Genomic DNA, 13,587 nt, shown 5'->3' on the forward strand with positions numbered 1-13,587 from the left:
CTCAGAGTAGAAAAGAGAGAGAAACAAATGGAAGCTATGAAAATTGCTGAAGTAGTGCAGACAAGTGAGCCAGTAAAGGACACATACAAAATAGCATACATCCTACATTTCTTCCTAGGAGCCGGCAATCTTCTTCCATGGAACACATTCATCACAGCCATTGATTACTTCGCGTATTTATACCCAGCAAAGCACGTCGAAAGAGTCTTCTCAGTGGCTTACATGACTTCCTCACTAATTGTCTTGTTACTGATGATAAAGGGCAAAGGAAGCACCATGAGAAGCAAAGTTAGCTTTAGACTAAAAATGAATGTTGGTTTCTCCATGTTTGTTCTGTCTTTAATGGTAACCCCAACAATCGATTGGGCTAAAGGGTCATCGTCCATGATGTGGAAATCTGATGAGAGCTTCATCACGACTGTGGCATCTGTGGTGGTGTGTGGTTTAGCTGATGGGTTGATCGGAGGAAGCTTGATAGGTTCTGCAGGAAAGTTGCCCAAGGAGTATATGCAGGCAGTTTTTGCTGGAACTGCTTCCTCAGGTTATTTTACATTCCAACTCTTTTCCTTGGAACAATGTAAATTTTTCTTTGGCCCTGTACATGTAAATCTGGAAGCTCTAAAAATGGAAAATACAGGAAAAAGGTGCAAAATTAAAAGTAATACAAAGTAATCAATAGAATCTGTTCTCATAGACTGCCTGCTTCCAAGAGTGGAAACAGGGTTAGTTAACCAAATTTAGCTTACTCGTAAGTGGTAACTAGTGATATACCACATACGCGAGTGGAGAGGGTTTTCTATCAATATAAACAAGCCTAACCTGAACAATTAGTGAGCAAAGTTGCTCAACATCCTCACCATGTATCTAAGTCAAAGTGTCTAGACCCGAATATCTAGTATGCTGGATTGCTGGAGTACTCTTCAAAAAAACGCAGAGTGCAAATTAGTTCTAATTCTGGTTAAAGAATTGGAAGTAAACTAAAGTATACACAATTACTAGTCACACAAATAACTAAAGGACCTAAGAACCCTCAAAGCTCAAAAAGGAACAAGTAAAATAATGTGACTGTAGTTATAATTATAATGAAACTTATAATACATCATGTATGTATATGCAGGGGTCCTAGTTTCTGTTTTGAGGGTCATAACAAAGGCATCGCTCCCTGAGAATCCAAGAGGTTTACAAACAAGTGCGCATTTCTACTTCATCGTGAGTGCCATCATCGTGGTGGTCTGCTCAATCTGCAGCAACCTGCTGTTCAGACTCCCAGTAATGCAACAGCTTTGCAACAAGCAACTATCTCAACAACACAATCACGATCCTACAACTTATAGGCCTAAACTTTCTGACATTGCCAAGAAAATCCTACATCCCTCAATAGGAATCCTATCAATTTATGTTGTTACTCTATCAATTTTCCCAGGATTCATTTCAGATGATAATCATAAATCTGAGCTGCTTAAAGACTGGTACCCGATTTTGATTATCATGGTCTACAATTTTTCAGATTTAGCCGGAAAATCCCTTACTGCTTTGTTGATTCCAAGCAACATAACCAGAGTGACATGGGCATGTTTGGCAAGAGTCGTGTTTTACCCTGCTTTCAGAGCAAATCTTCATGGACCTAGGTGGCTTAAGAGTGAAGTTTTTACAGTGTTGCTGACATTTTTGCTTGGTATAAGTAATGGCTATCTAACAAGTACCCTTATGATTCTAACTCCGAAATCCGTGAGCTTGTTGGAGGCAGAAACTGCTGCTGTTGTCATGGCCATGGCTCTTGGTGTTGGCTTGGTTGTAGGTTCAATTCTAGGTTGGCTCTGGATCATATGATAGATGATCTGTTGTTGTGTTGGCCCTAGATCATATTATAATCTATAATATGTATCAGGTTTTTTGTACCAAATTATGCATGTCTTGTCTTACATTGTAGTAGAAATGAAGTTTTATCAGCTTGTTACATTATCTTTATTCTCATTGTAGTATAATTCATCAATTAGTAAGATTTACTATCTCTATTTTTTTTTAACTCACTTTTATTTAATTTCATACCTAGCAAAATCCTTTTACAATCTTACGCTATACTATTTACACATTTTCATGAAAATCCAGAACTTTATGAACTTGTAACACAGTATGCGAAATAGGGAAATGAAAAACAAAGAAGAAAAACTACTGCTCCATTCAATCCATTCTGCATTTACAAACATAATACATAAACATGCCTTTAATAGGCTCTAAAGATATTGACAGTAGCTAAAAATCATATAATCAGATATTGCTAGATTCACTTCCTCGCTAACAGGGGAGGAATTTAATTTGAAGCATGTCATTTACTTTTTCTGTTTTAAAATAAATGCATCACTTTGACTTTTTTAAAATTAATAATTACCAAACAACTATTGTTATGTAAAATGTTTTACATGAAGGGAATATAGCTTATAATATAAGAGTACTATACAAAATAAGGAATACTTCAAAACACTTGGGAAGAGGCATATAATGGTCTTCCCACAACCACTATACCATTTCCAAGTAAAATGTTGGAATAGCTCCTGCTGTAAACAACTCCCCCCCCCCCCCCCCCCATTCCCCTCTCTGGTCGAGGCTACTCTTTGTTGGATCCTTCACAAGCTCAGAGGCTCAAAACCATCTTTGGAGGCACCCAACCAAGGTTTTATATGTGCTGCTACACCCTACCCTTTAGTGATCATTGCATTAACGGAAGAAAAATATTTTCTATCCTTTTGCCACTCTTATTTTTTGTGTTGGGACGATCACTTGATCAGATCATGAGCCATCTTATCAATTTTAACCCCAACTGACATTACGGGGGGTTCTTATCTCACACAATAGCAAGTGGAAAGATCAAGCAGCAAGGGAGAATAAGGTTAAACCTACATAACATAACTGCAGAAAGTATGTCGAAAGCATACCAGAGCTTGCTTGTCCATGCTGGAGTGGGATGCTGGAAAAGCAAAGATCTCTACTCTTACGCACCAGTCCAGTGTAACTGCATTAGTGGATTTTGTTACCTAATGACACATTTGCAATTTCAGTTGTAAAGAACTTAAAACTTACAAAAATCTTGTACCCAAACTGCATAGCTAATCATGTATATTTCAAATTAGTCAAATTGGTCATACAGCAGAGGAAACACCTTAGCAGTATTTAGACACACATTTCAAGTAGTCATATGAAACATCTTTGGTCAGAGGATATAGAGATTAAGAGATGTAGTTTCCCTGTTATCCTCATACATACTATCTGGATTATATTTCTTCTTCACACAACGTACACAAGCATTTTTTAAGATTGACCTAATAGTTTCTTATTATGCAACATGTAAATGACATCCCAACTAAGTATTTTTACTAGTATCCAATTATTCTATAGACATGAACAATTTATTCCAGAATCAGGATAGTCCAAAATGGTTAAGTAGGGTGTTAGTTTATCACTTTCACCTCATACGGATGAAGAATACTTGCTTTCTCCACAAGATCTTGCATGAAATTTCTTGGCCAGTAATGTCTAAGAGGCACGTCAAATGAGTCCTGAAATGTGGGGTGATTGACACAGCCAGTCCAGATTTTCCCATAATAATTAGATCAAAGCATCAAACCCAAGCTTAAGCTCTATCTCTTATGTTTCGTCACTTTAGAATCCACATTCAAGTCTCATTGCAGCCAACAGCTCTGGAGAGACAGCTAATGAAGGTATATCAGCTTGTCTATCATGATCCCTATTATTAGAAGCATGGCCAGTTTCCACTCCAGCACCCCAACCTCTGTAAAGTATGATTTTGCTTGGCTCTTGGGATACCAAAACTCCACCTGTTTCTTGCTGCAACAAGTTAAATGAGGAAACAGGCTCGAATTAAACAAGAGCAATGGTCAGATAAAAATTAAAAATAAATAAATAAAATCAAACTTCAGTGAACAACTGCACACACCTCCAATTTGAAAACCACCTCCTGAACTGATGTTCCTTTAGCTCTCCCCTTGACATTGACAATAGCTAGAGGATATTTCTTAAAGTGGTCTTTGATTGCTTTCGCAACACCAGTAACAACATTGCTCTTGCCTGCAAGATAGTAACCAAAAACAATTTTTGTCAAAAGTTTGGAAGAAAAAAAATTCAAATTGGTGAAGTGGTGAACAGGATATTGTTATAATATTATTCAAGAAAGATGTAGAATGAGAGAAGAGTGCTATCAACCAAAGAGCAAATACATGATGACATCCTATACATGAGCTTCATTTCTTGAAAAGGTGACACCCCAACCCCATCCCCGTCCCTCCCTACCCAGTGTGTTTGTGCCATATTTTGAATTTATATAAATTATGAATGCTTAATGATGGTTGACGTAATACATATATCACAATACAAGAGACAGAACCACAAACTACAAGCCGAAACTTTTCATACCTACCTATCTGATGAACCACATTTAACAATAAGTAGCTGCACACATTCCTAACATGAGTGCATGACACATTCACAGATATAACATATCAATTAAAGATCAATGAATCTGAACTAATGACAACCGCACGAGACTTCTATCCATTCTAATTAGGTTTGAAATTGAAAGTAACAACATGACTCAATCATGATCTCATATTGGAAAGCACAAGATTCCTTTCTAATACTATAACTCCATGCAGGGCAAGGAATGGAACTAAAACAATTGGTACAATTCATCTCACCAACAGCTAGAACTGGACGCCTCCTCGTTTGGAGGGCTTGTTTTCTGAGAAGAAGCCTCTCTTTATTCGTAAGCGGTCTAGCTTTAGCTGGTATTGCCTGAGAATTGCTCTCCGCAGCCTTTTGAAGTGACGGAGAAATTGTCACTTTGTTTACTGATTCGTGAGAGGGCTTTAAAAGCTCATTCTTAACAATATGATGCTCAATATAGTTTTCTGACACTGATGTAACAGTAGATTTAGACTCACTGCTGATTGAATGAAACATCACTTCATTGCATGAAGAATTACCAGAATCACTAGCTGCAACATGAATCATCTCTGAAGAGTTTTTCTGATTTACCAATAAGATGAATAATCATTCAGCACAAATTCTATTACTACCAAAGCCTAGTTCAAAGATTAACAATCAAACTCTACCTTAAGATCATCATCACAAAAAGAGACTTCTGCATTGGCCTGTTCCTTTCTCACAGGGTTTGAATAGGTGATTGGATAAACTGAGCCAACTGAAAACTTGTCTGCACCATCATCGGTTTTATCATATAGTGAGGGGAATTTAACCAGCTTCTCCACCCGAACAGGAGTATTATCCTCTTGAGATTCCTTTTTGTTTACTGAAATGATAGAATTTCTCTCTCCCTTTTCCGGCTCCTTCAGTAAAGAAAGCATAATAGAACAGGATTAGAGACCACAAGTAATGAAGCATCCACTACGAGCAGCCAAAAACCATCTTTGGTGAATAAAAAAAGGTTGAAAACCACCTATCCTAGTTATTACAGCGCCTAGGAAGCAAGAGTAAAAATCTCAGTAACTTAAACTTGGCAAGGAAAATCAGAGGTAACAATAATTCAGGTTTTAATGTATGTGAGGATTTATGGGGTATAGTCGTAGCTTGCTTCAAATGCAGACATCCATACTAATTATCCCCGTCTTTGACAACCAGTAGATCAAGTCTTGCACATTCGTGCTCACAACCTCACACAAGAGACAAAGGAGGGAGGGGCAAATGATGCAGAAGAAAGCATTAAAAAAACTATATATCTTCCAGTGATTTGAAAATGTTGTCAGCCAAGGGAGCAGCATACCGTAGTTAGCAAGCCATTACTTGGGAATTGGGATTGTAGAACAAAAACTGAAGTCCGGGAATATATTTATATAAATATAAGAAGTATGTAACATTTTAAAGATATGGCTAGCAAATTAAGGTGTCTAAATTTTGAAGAACAATTAGCCTTTTTATTAATAAAATGCTGACATATTACCCCTTCTTTCACCCAGAGTCAGAACCTATCACATTCCTTATGTACTACATATATGATTCCCCTTTTTTTCTAAGAAAAGTTGCCTTTCCTACCCAAGCATATTTAAGGCTTGAGGAGATACAGGGAGTTGAACACTAGAACCAATATTGTCCTACTTGAATATTGAATACCATCATCACCAACAAAGTAAATGATTTAAGACCTCACTCTTCATTATATAAAAAGTCATTATATAAAAACACCATGAGACTGGCATTCATTACAACGAAAAATGGAATTCAACAAACCATGTCTACTCACCAGTTCAGTTTTCACCTGTTCACCTGCTTGGTAATCCAAAGCCTCCTTATCTTCAACCTGATGAGCGCACAACTGAATTTTTATGATCATGCCATATGTATGCTAGTGTACAACCTAGAAAAGTATGAGAAACTCACCAATTTGAGTTTCAATCTGTCAATGTCTTTAGCTAGCTTCAATACGTTGAGTTTCAAGGACTGCATTATGATGCAAGTTATCAGTATAACATAATTTCGCATGAACATAGAAGCAATAGAACAGGTCCACAACTACCAAAACATATATATTTAAACTGAATAGCGTATAAACTCATGTTTTACATCAATCAAGGCAACAATCACTCATAAACAAGAACCAAAACAAATATTCCAAGTCACATGCCCAACTGAACCAAATCTAACCCCTGACTTCATTCAAGATAGGAAGAGAAATTCATTTTTACCTCACGACGTTGGGCTTCTATTGAACGTTTCAACGCTTCTTTCTTGTTCAGAAGTGTCTGAGGTCTCAAACTAGCTGGGCGTTGGTAGTTCTTACCACGGTATACAATGATTGCATGACCTTTTCTGGCTCTCTCAACAGCCACTAATACTCCACCACTTTCTGCCTCTAGTATATGTGCTATGTTGTTTATTTCTTCAATGTCGGTTCCTCCACATATTATCTTTACAAGTTCTCTGTACTTCCAGTGCAGATGCATGTTCTCAATTGTGCCATCAAAAACACCACGTCTACCTGAAAAAATTAAAACAGAAGAGAACCATAAAAACAACATCCAACTATCCAAGTGGTTAGGCCTTCCAATTTATGTGACCTGTACTTTTGATTAGCTGGTTTCTATCAATAACGTTAATTCATAAGCCATTACTCTCACCCAGCAACAAAAAAGGCTTCATCCTCAAGCCAACTCTCCTGAGCATGTATCTCTCTTCCTCCGTGATTCCCTCTTTATCCACCTCTACTTGTTGAGAATTTTCAGCCTGCTCCAGATCAGAAAGAAGCTTCTCTGCCTTTGCTTTCTCTTCTAGAGCCTGTAACAACAAAATCCCAGAGCAGCTAAGAAAGCGAACCTCAAGTGAAAACTTTCCATCTTTTTGAATGCTTACCGTGGACAGCTTCCTGCTAGTTTTTGAAATGGTTGTTTGAATAGACATTTTTTTCCGCTCCTGAAGCTCAATTCTAATTTCTTGGTCCTTGCTTGTCTCACTTACAGAGGCAGCAGTATGCTCTTCAGTATCCAATTCAATGTTCTCGGTATTTTTAGTTAAAGAACCATCATCCACCTGTCCGTCTCCATGCACTCTATTTCTCCGCCTCTGTTCAATTGCTGAAGAAACTGCTGATGGAAGGAAATCTTTTCCCCGGTAGAACACTATGTACTCCTTATCCCGGGACAACAGGACACCACCAGTCAAGAGCTGCAAAATTGATTACCAAGATAAATTAAAACTCAAGGACGATAAGCTCAGCTATATAAATTAGTACACAAGGTAAGTAAAAGGCAATTCCAAACAATTGCCAGTTGCTTCCAAGGCACCCCATAGAATGGGATACAGGTATACAGCCATATATCCAAGATTTTAAAATTGGTCATAATTGCATCAGTTGTTTGATAAATGCATCAGTTTATATCAAAAAAAGGTACATTCTAACTATTCCACTTTTGATAATTGGCTCATGATTGCATAATGTTTTTATGATTTTTAACATGAAAGTGATGTTACCATCACTAACCTTTAACTCTTCGGCCATAAGCTCACTATTAGTGTTCTGAACTCCTCTTTTTACAGCAACCTTGGCAATCTCACATTTCTCCCACAGTTTAAGAATTGCAGCAGCTAATCCCTGGAGGTTCCTGTTTCTCCCTAAAAGAAGAATTAACAACTTAGCATTAGCATCACAAGAGTTGGCTGGCTATTAAAGAAATAATTTGAAGAAGACTTAAAGGTCCATAAATTACTTGGAAATAAAAAAATATATATATAAATAAAAATAAACATGAAATACTCCAATCTACCATATTTGGTAGGTTGTAATGAATCATAGAGAAAATTGGATATTGGCCCCACAGGGACATAGGAAACAGTAACCAAAAAATTACAAATGTTTTAAATGTAGGCAAAAACATGATCATAAAACCCATAACAATAAACATAATTGAGCAAAACATAAATTATTCTTTTAAGGCATAAGTATTGTCAAACAACTAGCTACAATTTATATCTTTATAAGATTAAAAAATATCATGAAGAATGTTTTAAAGACACTACCACAAATTACCTATAGTGGTCTGAGATGAATTAAAAGGCATGTCCAAAATGTGTTGATATACTATACCTCCTTAAGGTGTATCAGTGTATGTGTTACTTAGGTGGGTTGCCACTTTCTTCAAGCATTTATGCATATATTTTGCAGAAGCAAGCACACAAATTCAGAAAGCAGGACAAGGGGAAGTCAAGGGGAGGAAATTATTAATCTCACCTAAAGCAAAATGGCAAGGAAGTGGTCGTCCCAGTCTCTTGAGTATCGTCATCTCATCGTTAGTTAATTGAGGCTTCACTCCATATGGAAGAAGGCGAAAGGGCCTCTTGTACCCAGGAACAACAGCTGGAAGAAGGTCTGCATCAATAGGCAACGGCTCATAACCCCACCAATCTGTAAATCGAGGACCCAATCCATCTAACAAACGATCAGCCTCCTCCACAAGTTGGCTTTCACCAGGCAAAAGGAATCGCACCCTGCCTGGACTGCCAACACCTGGTACCAAGGAAGCCTCGCCCAGATTTCTTGTTGAACTTTGTCCAGTAAATCTCTCATCAAGCATCTCAGATGATGTCTCTTCTTCTCCGGCTTCCAACCCATCATCTACTTTAACTGCATTTTCAGAACTGTTATAGCCAGATACTTCATCCAGTGAGAAGTATGGATACTTGTAATTGACACCTCTATACAAAACAATTTTGCTTCCAGTCCTCCAAACAACTATGCCTCCAGTTTTTTTCTAGGGACATCAAATTTAGATAAAACAATCAGCAAACTTAATATGCAGGAAAAAAAAAATGAGGGGAGCGGATAAAGGGGAGGAGGGAAATTGATTAAAAAAACAAAAAAAACATACACCAAATTTAGGTTTCATGGGATTTACTGTGTACAGCAGCCTTTTAAACCCATATTTACATTATTTGATCTTACCACAAGTCCACAACTAAATATCACCCATATGTGCCATCTTGGAGCATTCGTGTTTATCTAAATTAATCATCATCTAAGATTTGGTAGCTCAACAATGTCAAATCAGTAACCTATTGACAAGCGTCTTGATCTCCCCAAAATAGCAGCAACACCTCATAATCAAAAGGAACCCAGACTCCTTGTCCATAATTTCATTGCTCAGTTTTGCTACAAATAGCTACACCATCTTAGACAAACTAAAACCACACTTTGCATGCTACCCTCGTAATACTAAAAGCTTTCTATCTATTATTTCATTGATAGCCAATGAGAAAAAACAGAAGAAATCCAGTAATAACGAAGTCACAAAATAGAACTTATATAGTTTCCTAAAATCAACCCCCTTTTTTGTTAAATTTGCACTCATCTTAAACCAAGCTTAAAACCCTGTATATGCTGTCCTCAACCTATAAACTTCGAAAACCGTGCTATTAATCTCACAAGCTACAATTTCATAATACTAACATTACTATGACTATCATAAGATTCATAACAACAATCCACCAAACAACCAAACAAAATCACATTAAAATAAATCATAGTATTCCACATTATGCTAATAATGCAATTAAAATGCACAAAATTTAATCACATTAATCAATTAATAACCTAATCATTTCATTACCTCTAACAAATCATGGGTCCTCTTCATATTAAGCCTACATATATCCTCACAAACAATTTTAACCACCTCACTACTTCTCCACCTCTCATGAATCCCATTCAAAACCCCTTCTGTAATCCCTGCCTTCCCCAACTTCATCTTCTGCTTCATCCGAATCCCAATCGTCGTCAACCTCCGAATCTCCGAACGCGACAATGTCAGCTCCGCCAAGCTCGGCTCTTTCTCTTCCTCCTCCCCTTTTTCTCTCTCCTCTTTTCTCTCCTTCTTAACCACCCTTTTCAACCCATTTATCTTGACAACGGCGCCCCCCGAACCCGGGTCCGGAACCGGGTTCTGGGGCGATGACCAACTAGAATCAAGAGTATGCCCAACTCGAAAATTAGGGATTTGGCGGGAATTAGGGATGAAAATTTTCCCAATTTCAGCATCATTCTGATCTTCCGGCAAATGGGTATCTCTTTTTCTTTCTTCCTCGAATCCTAGGGTTCGTAATTTCTCTGCAATTCGTTGAATTGCTGATTTTGGGAGGGGTTTTTCGTAGTTGCCGGCACTTAGTCGTAGCTGAGAAATTAGGGTTCTTGAAGGGTATTTGATGAATCGGTGTTTACTGGGGAAGCGAAGAGAGAGAAGATGTTGGTGATGGTAGTGAAGTGAGGTTTCAGAGGAGAGAGAAAAATGGTGGAAAGATAAGAGAAGTGACATTTTTGTTTGGAGGGAAGCTATTCTTCCTTAGGAAAGCGGGAAAGGATAACGGTGATTTTAAAGATCGTCATTCAAGGCCCAATTTGGAAGGAGTGAGCATGGGTTAGGTTATACGAACTTTGGATACCCGGATTTTCAAAACGCGTAGTTATTATAGTATAGTATCCCATATCATTCAACACTGATTAACAACATTAGTGCATTTTCAAATCGAGTAGTATACAATGTTTTTTTAATAAATTTTTCGCTCAACTTAAATTTGCTCACGTAGTTTATATGTTTACAATATTTTTTTTTGTATTTTACCAATATAATAAAACCCGATGTACCATACACATGGATATACCGATCAATAATTGACCATACTTTGTACTCCACATCCACAACAATGAGTTTGTACTAGAGGTGTGATCAATTATGGACCGACCGAAAATAGTACAAGTTTGGATAAACCAAAAACAATTTTACGTTAAAAACCAAACCCAACCCAAAATCCGTTTTGGCCCAACTAACCCAATACTTTTATGCAAGTTTTTTTTTTTTTTTTTGACACATGACATTTGATGTTAAGGCCCGACCTCCGTTTTTTTATCAACTACTATAACTATAAAAACGTTGGCGTCTCCCTTGTATCAGCAAGCAACTGTAGACCTCTCTGCATTCCAATTTTCGAAGAAGCCATGTCCGACCTTCCGCCGGAACTAATCATCTCAATACTAGAGTATTTACCACTAAAATCACTCTTCTGTTTCAAATGTGTTTCCAAAACCTGAAATTCTCTAATCTCCAATCTCCAATCCAACCCCTGAATTCACCATCAATAATTTCAACAATTCAATACTCCACAACAACAATTCCATTGCCATATTCAACGATAACTCATCACTCGAGGTGAAAGAGTTCGACCCCAACAAATTCTCAAAAGTAATTAGCAAGTGGAGTTGGGAAGGGAGGTGGGTTTGTGGGTGGGGCTGGGGAAAGAGGTGGTTTCGTGGGTGGATTGGGGTAGTCAACGCGGAAAATGGGGTCAAACCTCATTTTCCGGCATAAAGGTATTGATTTGCAAAAAAAATTAAGGTATGTCATTGCAAAAAAAAAAAAAGTTATAAGGTGGTTTTTTTTGCAAAATTTCCTATTTATAATATTAAAAAATCTATAAGAGCAACTCCAACAGTGTAAAATTAGGACTAACTTGCAATTTATGAAACTAATAAATAATTAGCTTAACCATTGAGATTGCATTACGAAATTAACTGGGCAAAGCTATTCGCTTAGCTAAGCAAATTCACTTAGCAAATTGTGCCAAACAGAATAAACAACAAAAAGTTACATCATGTATCTCACGCTAACAAGAAATAATGGGCGTGAATATCAAACGCCAAACTGCTTTTCTCAAGTTACATTTTTTTTATATATATATAATTTTAATTACATTTTTACATTTAAAATTATTTGTTTTTAGGTACTTTTGTCATTATCCTATACTAGCTGACTACTTTTGCAGCTTTTACACTATACACTCCATATATGTGAATTCATGTACTACTTTGTAGGTAAGTGGTTATATCTTTGTTATTTTATACATAAAAATTGGAGCTTTTATAGTGCTATTTATCAACTTTATTTTTTTTTTATTTTTTTTTTATGTTTTCAATTTTGGTTTTAAGATTTTTTTGGCACTATTTTTCACTAGTAGAGTACTTTTAGCATGGTTGTTATATAATAGAGTACTAGATTCAGATACTTCATATGAAATACTTATATAATATTCAATTATTCATATACTACGTTATAGACTATTCTCAAAAAAAAAAAAAAAAAAAAATACTACTTTGTAGAGTATATGATAAGGACATAGTAACAAACTTTTATTGGATTTCAACGTATTGCATGTATACTGGACTTTATCAACTCTTTTATTTCAAAATTAATGGATTTTTTTCAACTTTATCAATTTATAATATATGAATTTGAGTTGTTATAAACTATTCACATACACACACATATATATACATATAACCACATTAATAACACATCTTTACACAATTAGTTTTTGCTATAGAGCTTGATATTGAAAGTTGTTTTTAATTTAGTAGTGTATTCAATTAATAGATTTAAGGTTTTCAAATGGATTATGATGATTCATTCACCCCATATTTCAACTGTTTAAGAAATTCTCAAAACATTGAAATTCAAAACCCTCTACAACACCTCTAAATTCATCAAATCCTCAGACTTCTCCAATCCGACCAGCTCACCTTAATAATCCAACAATAAATATTAATCAACACAGTGACATTCCTTACAACCCAAGCTTTCAAATGAATTATCATTCTAACTATTCTGGTCCTCTAAGGCCAGATAGTCATCCAACCCGTCCAATTTATTCCCCCCATCCAATTCATTTAAGCGAGTCATTTATGACGTATGAAATTTAAGTAGGGATACCATAGGGGGGTCGAGCACACAAAAAGAGTCTCTTCCTTCAAGATTGGGTGATGAATCTCAAACATCTCAAATTGAAGCAGACTCGGAAGAGATCGATAATCAATCCGAGCACATAACTAGTAAGTTGAAGTGGACTCAAGTAAAAGATATTGATTTATGCAAAAGTTGGACAACAATTTCGAAAGGTCCGGTGAAGGGAAACGATCAAACTAAGGAAGTATATTGGAAAAATATTGGTGAATGCTATAACCAGTGGAGAAAAGAAGATCCAGAGATACCCATTGAAAAAATTGCAAACCACTGGTACAAA

At 36.5% G+C, this 13,587-nt stretch overlaps 2 protein-coding genes across 11 annotated transcripts; one reads left to right on the forward strand and one right to left on the reverse strand.

The window, feature by feature from the left end:
* Positions 1-20: 20 nt before the first annotated feature.
* On the reverse strand, positions 21-10,877 carry LOC145579798 (CRM-domain containing factor CFM2, chloroplastic-like). Of its 10 annotated transcripts, none has more exons than XR_014099218.1 (15): positions 10,128-10,877; positions 8,753-9,272; positions 8,006-8,136; positions 7,378-7,689; positions 7,146-7,302; positions 6,714-7,006; positions 6,409-6,468; positions 6,272-6,328; positions 5,127-5,360; positions 4,710-5,040; positions 3,953-4,083; positions 3,465-3,843; positions 2,934-3,010; positions 820-908; positions 21-595 (listed from the first exon to the last, which is right to left on the reverse strand). XR_014099218.1 is itself a non-coding variant. In XM_081637053.1 (12 exons), the coding sequence occupies exons 1-12, from the start codon at positions 10,827-10,829 to the stop codon at positions 3,658-3,660; spliced, it is 3,114 nt and encodes a 1,037-aa protein (XP_081493179.1). In that variant the 5' UTR covers positions 10,830-10,877; the 3' UTR covers positions 3,463-3,657. The 10 variants fall into 10 exon arrangements, 1 of the variants encoding a protein (XP_081493179.1); XR_014099217.1 differs by having other exon boundaries at positions 820-918; XR_014099214.1 differs by having other exon boundaries at positions 2,934-3,032.
* LOC145579799 (equilibrative nucleotide transporter 8-like) lies at positions 23-2,287 on the forward strand. Its single transcript, XM_081637054.1, has 2 exons — positions 23-541; positions 1,118-2,287. Exons 1-2 carry the CDS (start codon positions 28-30, stop codon positions 1,828-1,830), a joined length of 1,227 nt encoding a protein of 408 aa, XP_081493180.1. The 5' UTR covers positions 23-27; the 3' UTR covers positions 1,831-2,287.
* Positions 10,878-13,587: the final 2,710 nt, after the last annotated feature.

Source organism: Chenopodium album, chromosome 14, assembly GCF_948465745.1.
Source record: "Chenopodium album chromosome 14, dcCheAlbu1.1, whole genome shotgun sequence".
NCBI classification, from domain to species: domain Eukaryota; kingdom Viridiplantae; phylum Streptophyta; class Magnoliopsida; order Caryophyllales; family Amaranthaceae; genus Chenopodium; species Chenopodium album.

What these genes read in the sequence shown, in the direction of transcription:
- LOC145579799 (XM_081637054.1), top strand. Translation starts at nt 28, where the DNA reads ATGGAAGCTATGAAAATTGCTGAAGTAGTGCAGACAAGTGAGCCAGTA. An exon ending in TGCTGGAACTGCTTCCTCAG is followed by an intron (nt 542 to 1,117) that starts GTTATTTTACAT and finishes ATGTATATGCAG; the next exon opens with GGGTCCTAGTTTCTGTTTTG.
- LOC145579798 (XM_081637053.1), bottom strand. Translation starts at nt 10,829, where the DNA reads ATGTCACTTCTCTTATCTTTCCACCATTTTTCTCTCTCCTCTGAAACC. An exon ending in GGACCCATGATTTGTTAGAG is followed by an intron (nt 9,273 to 10,127) that starts GTAATGAAATGA and finishes TGATGTCCCTAG; the next exon opens with AAAAAAACTGGAGGCATAGT. An exon ending in TTATGGCCGAAGAGTTAAAG is followed by an intron (nt 7,690 to 8,005) that starts GTTAGTGATGGT and finishes TCAATTTTGCAG; the next exon opens with CTCTTGACTGGTGGTGTCCT.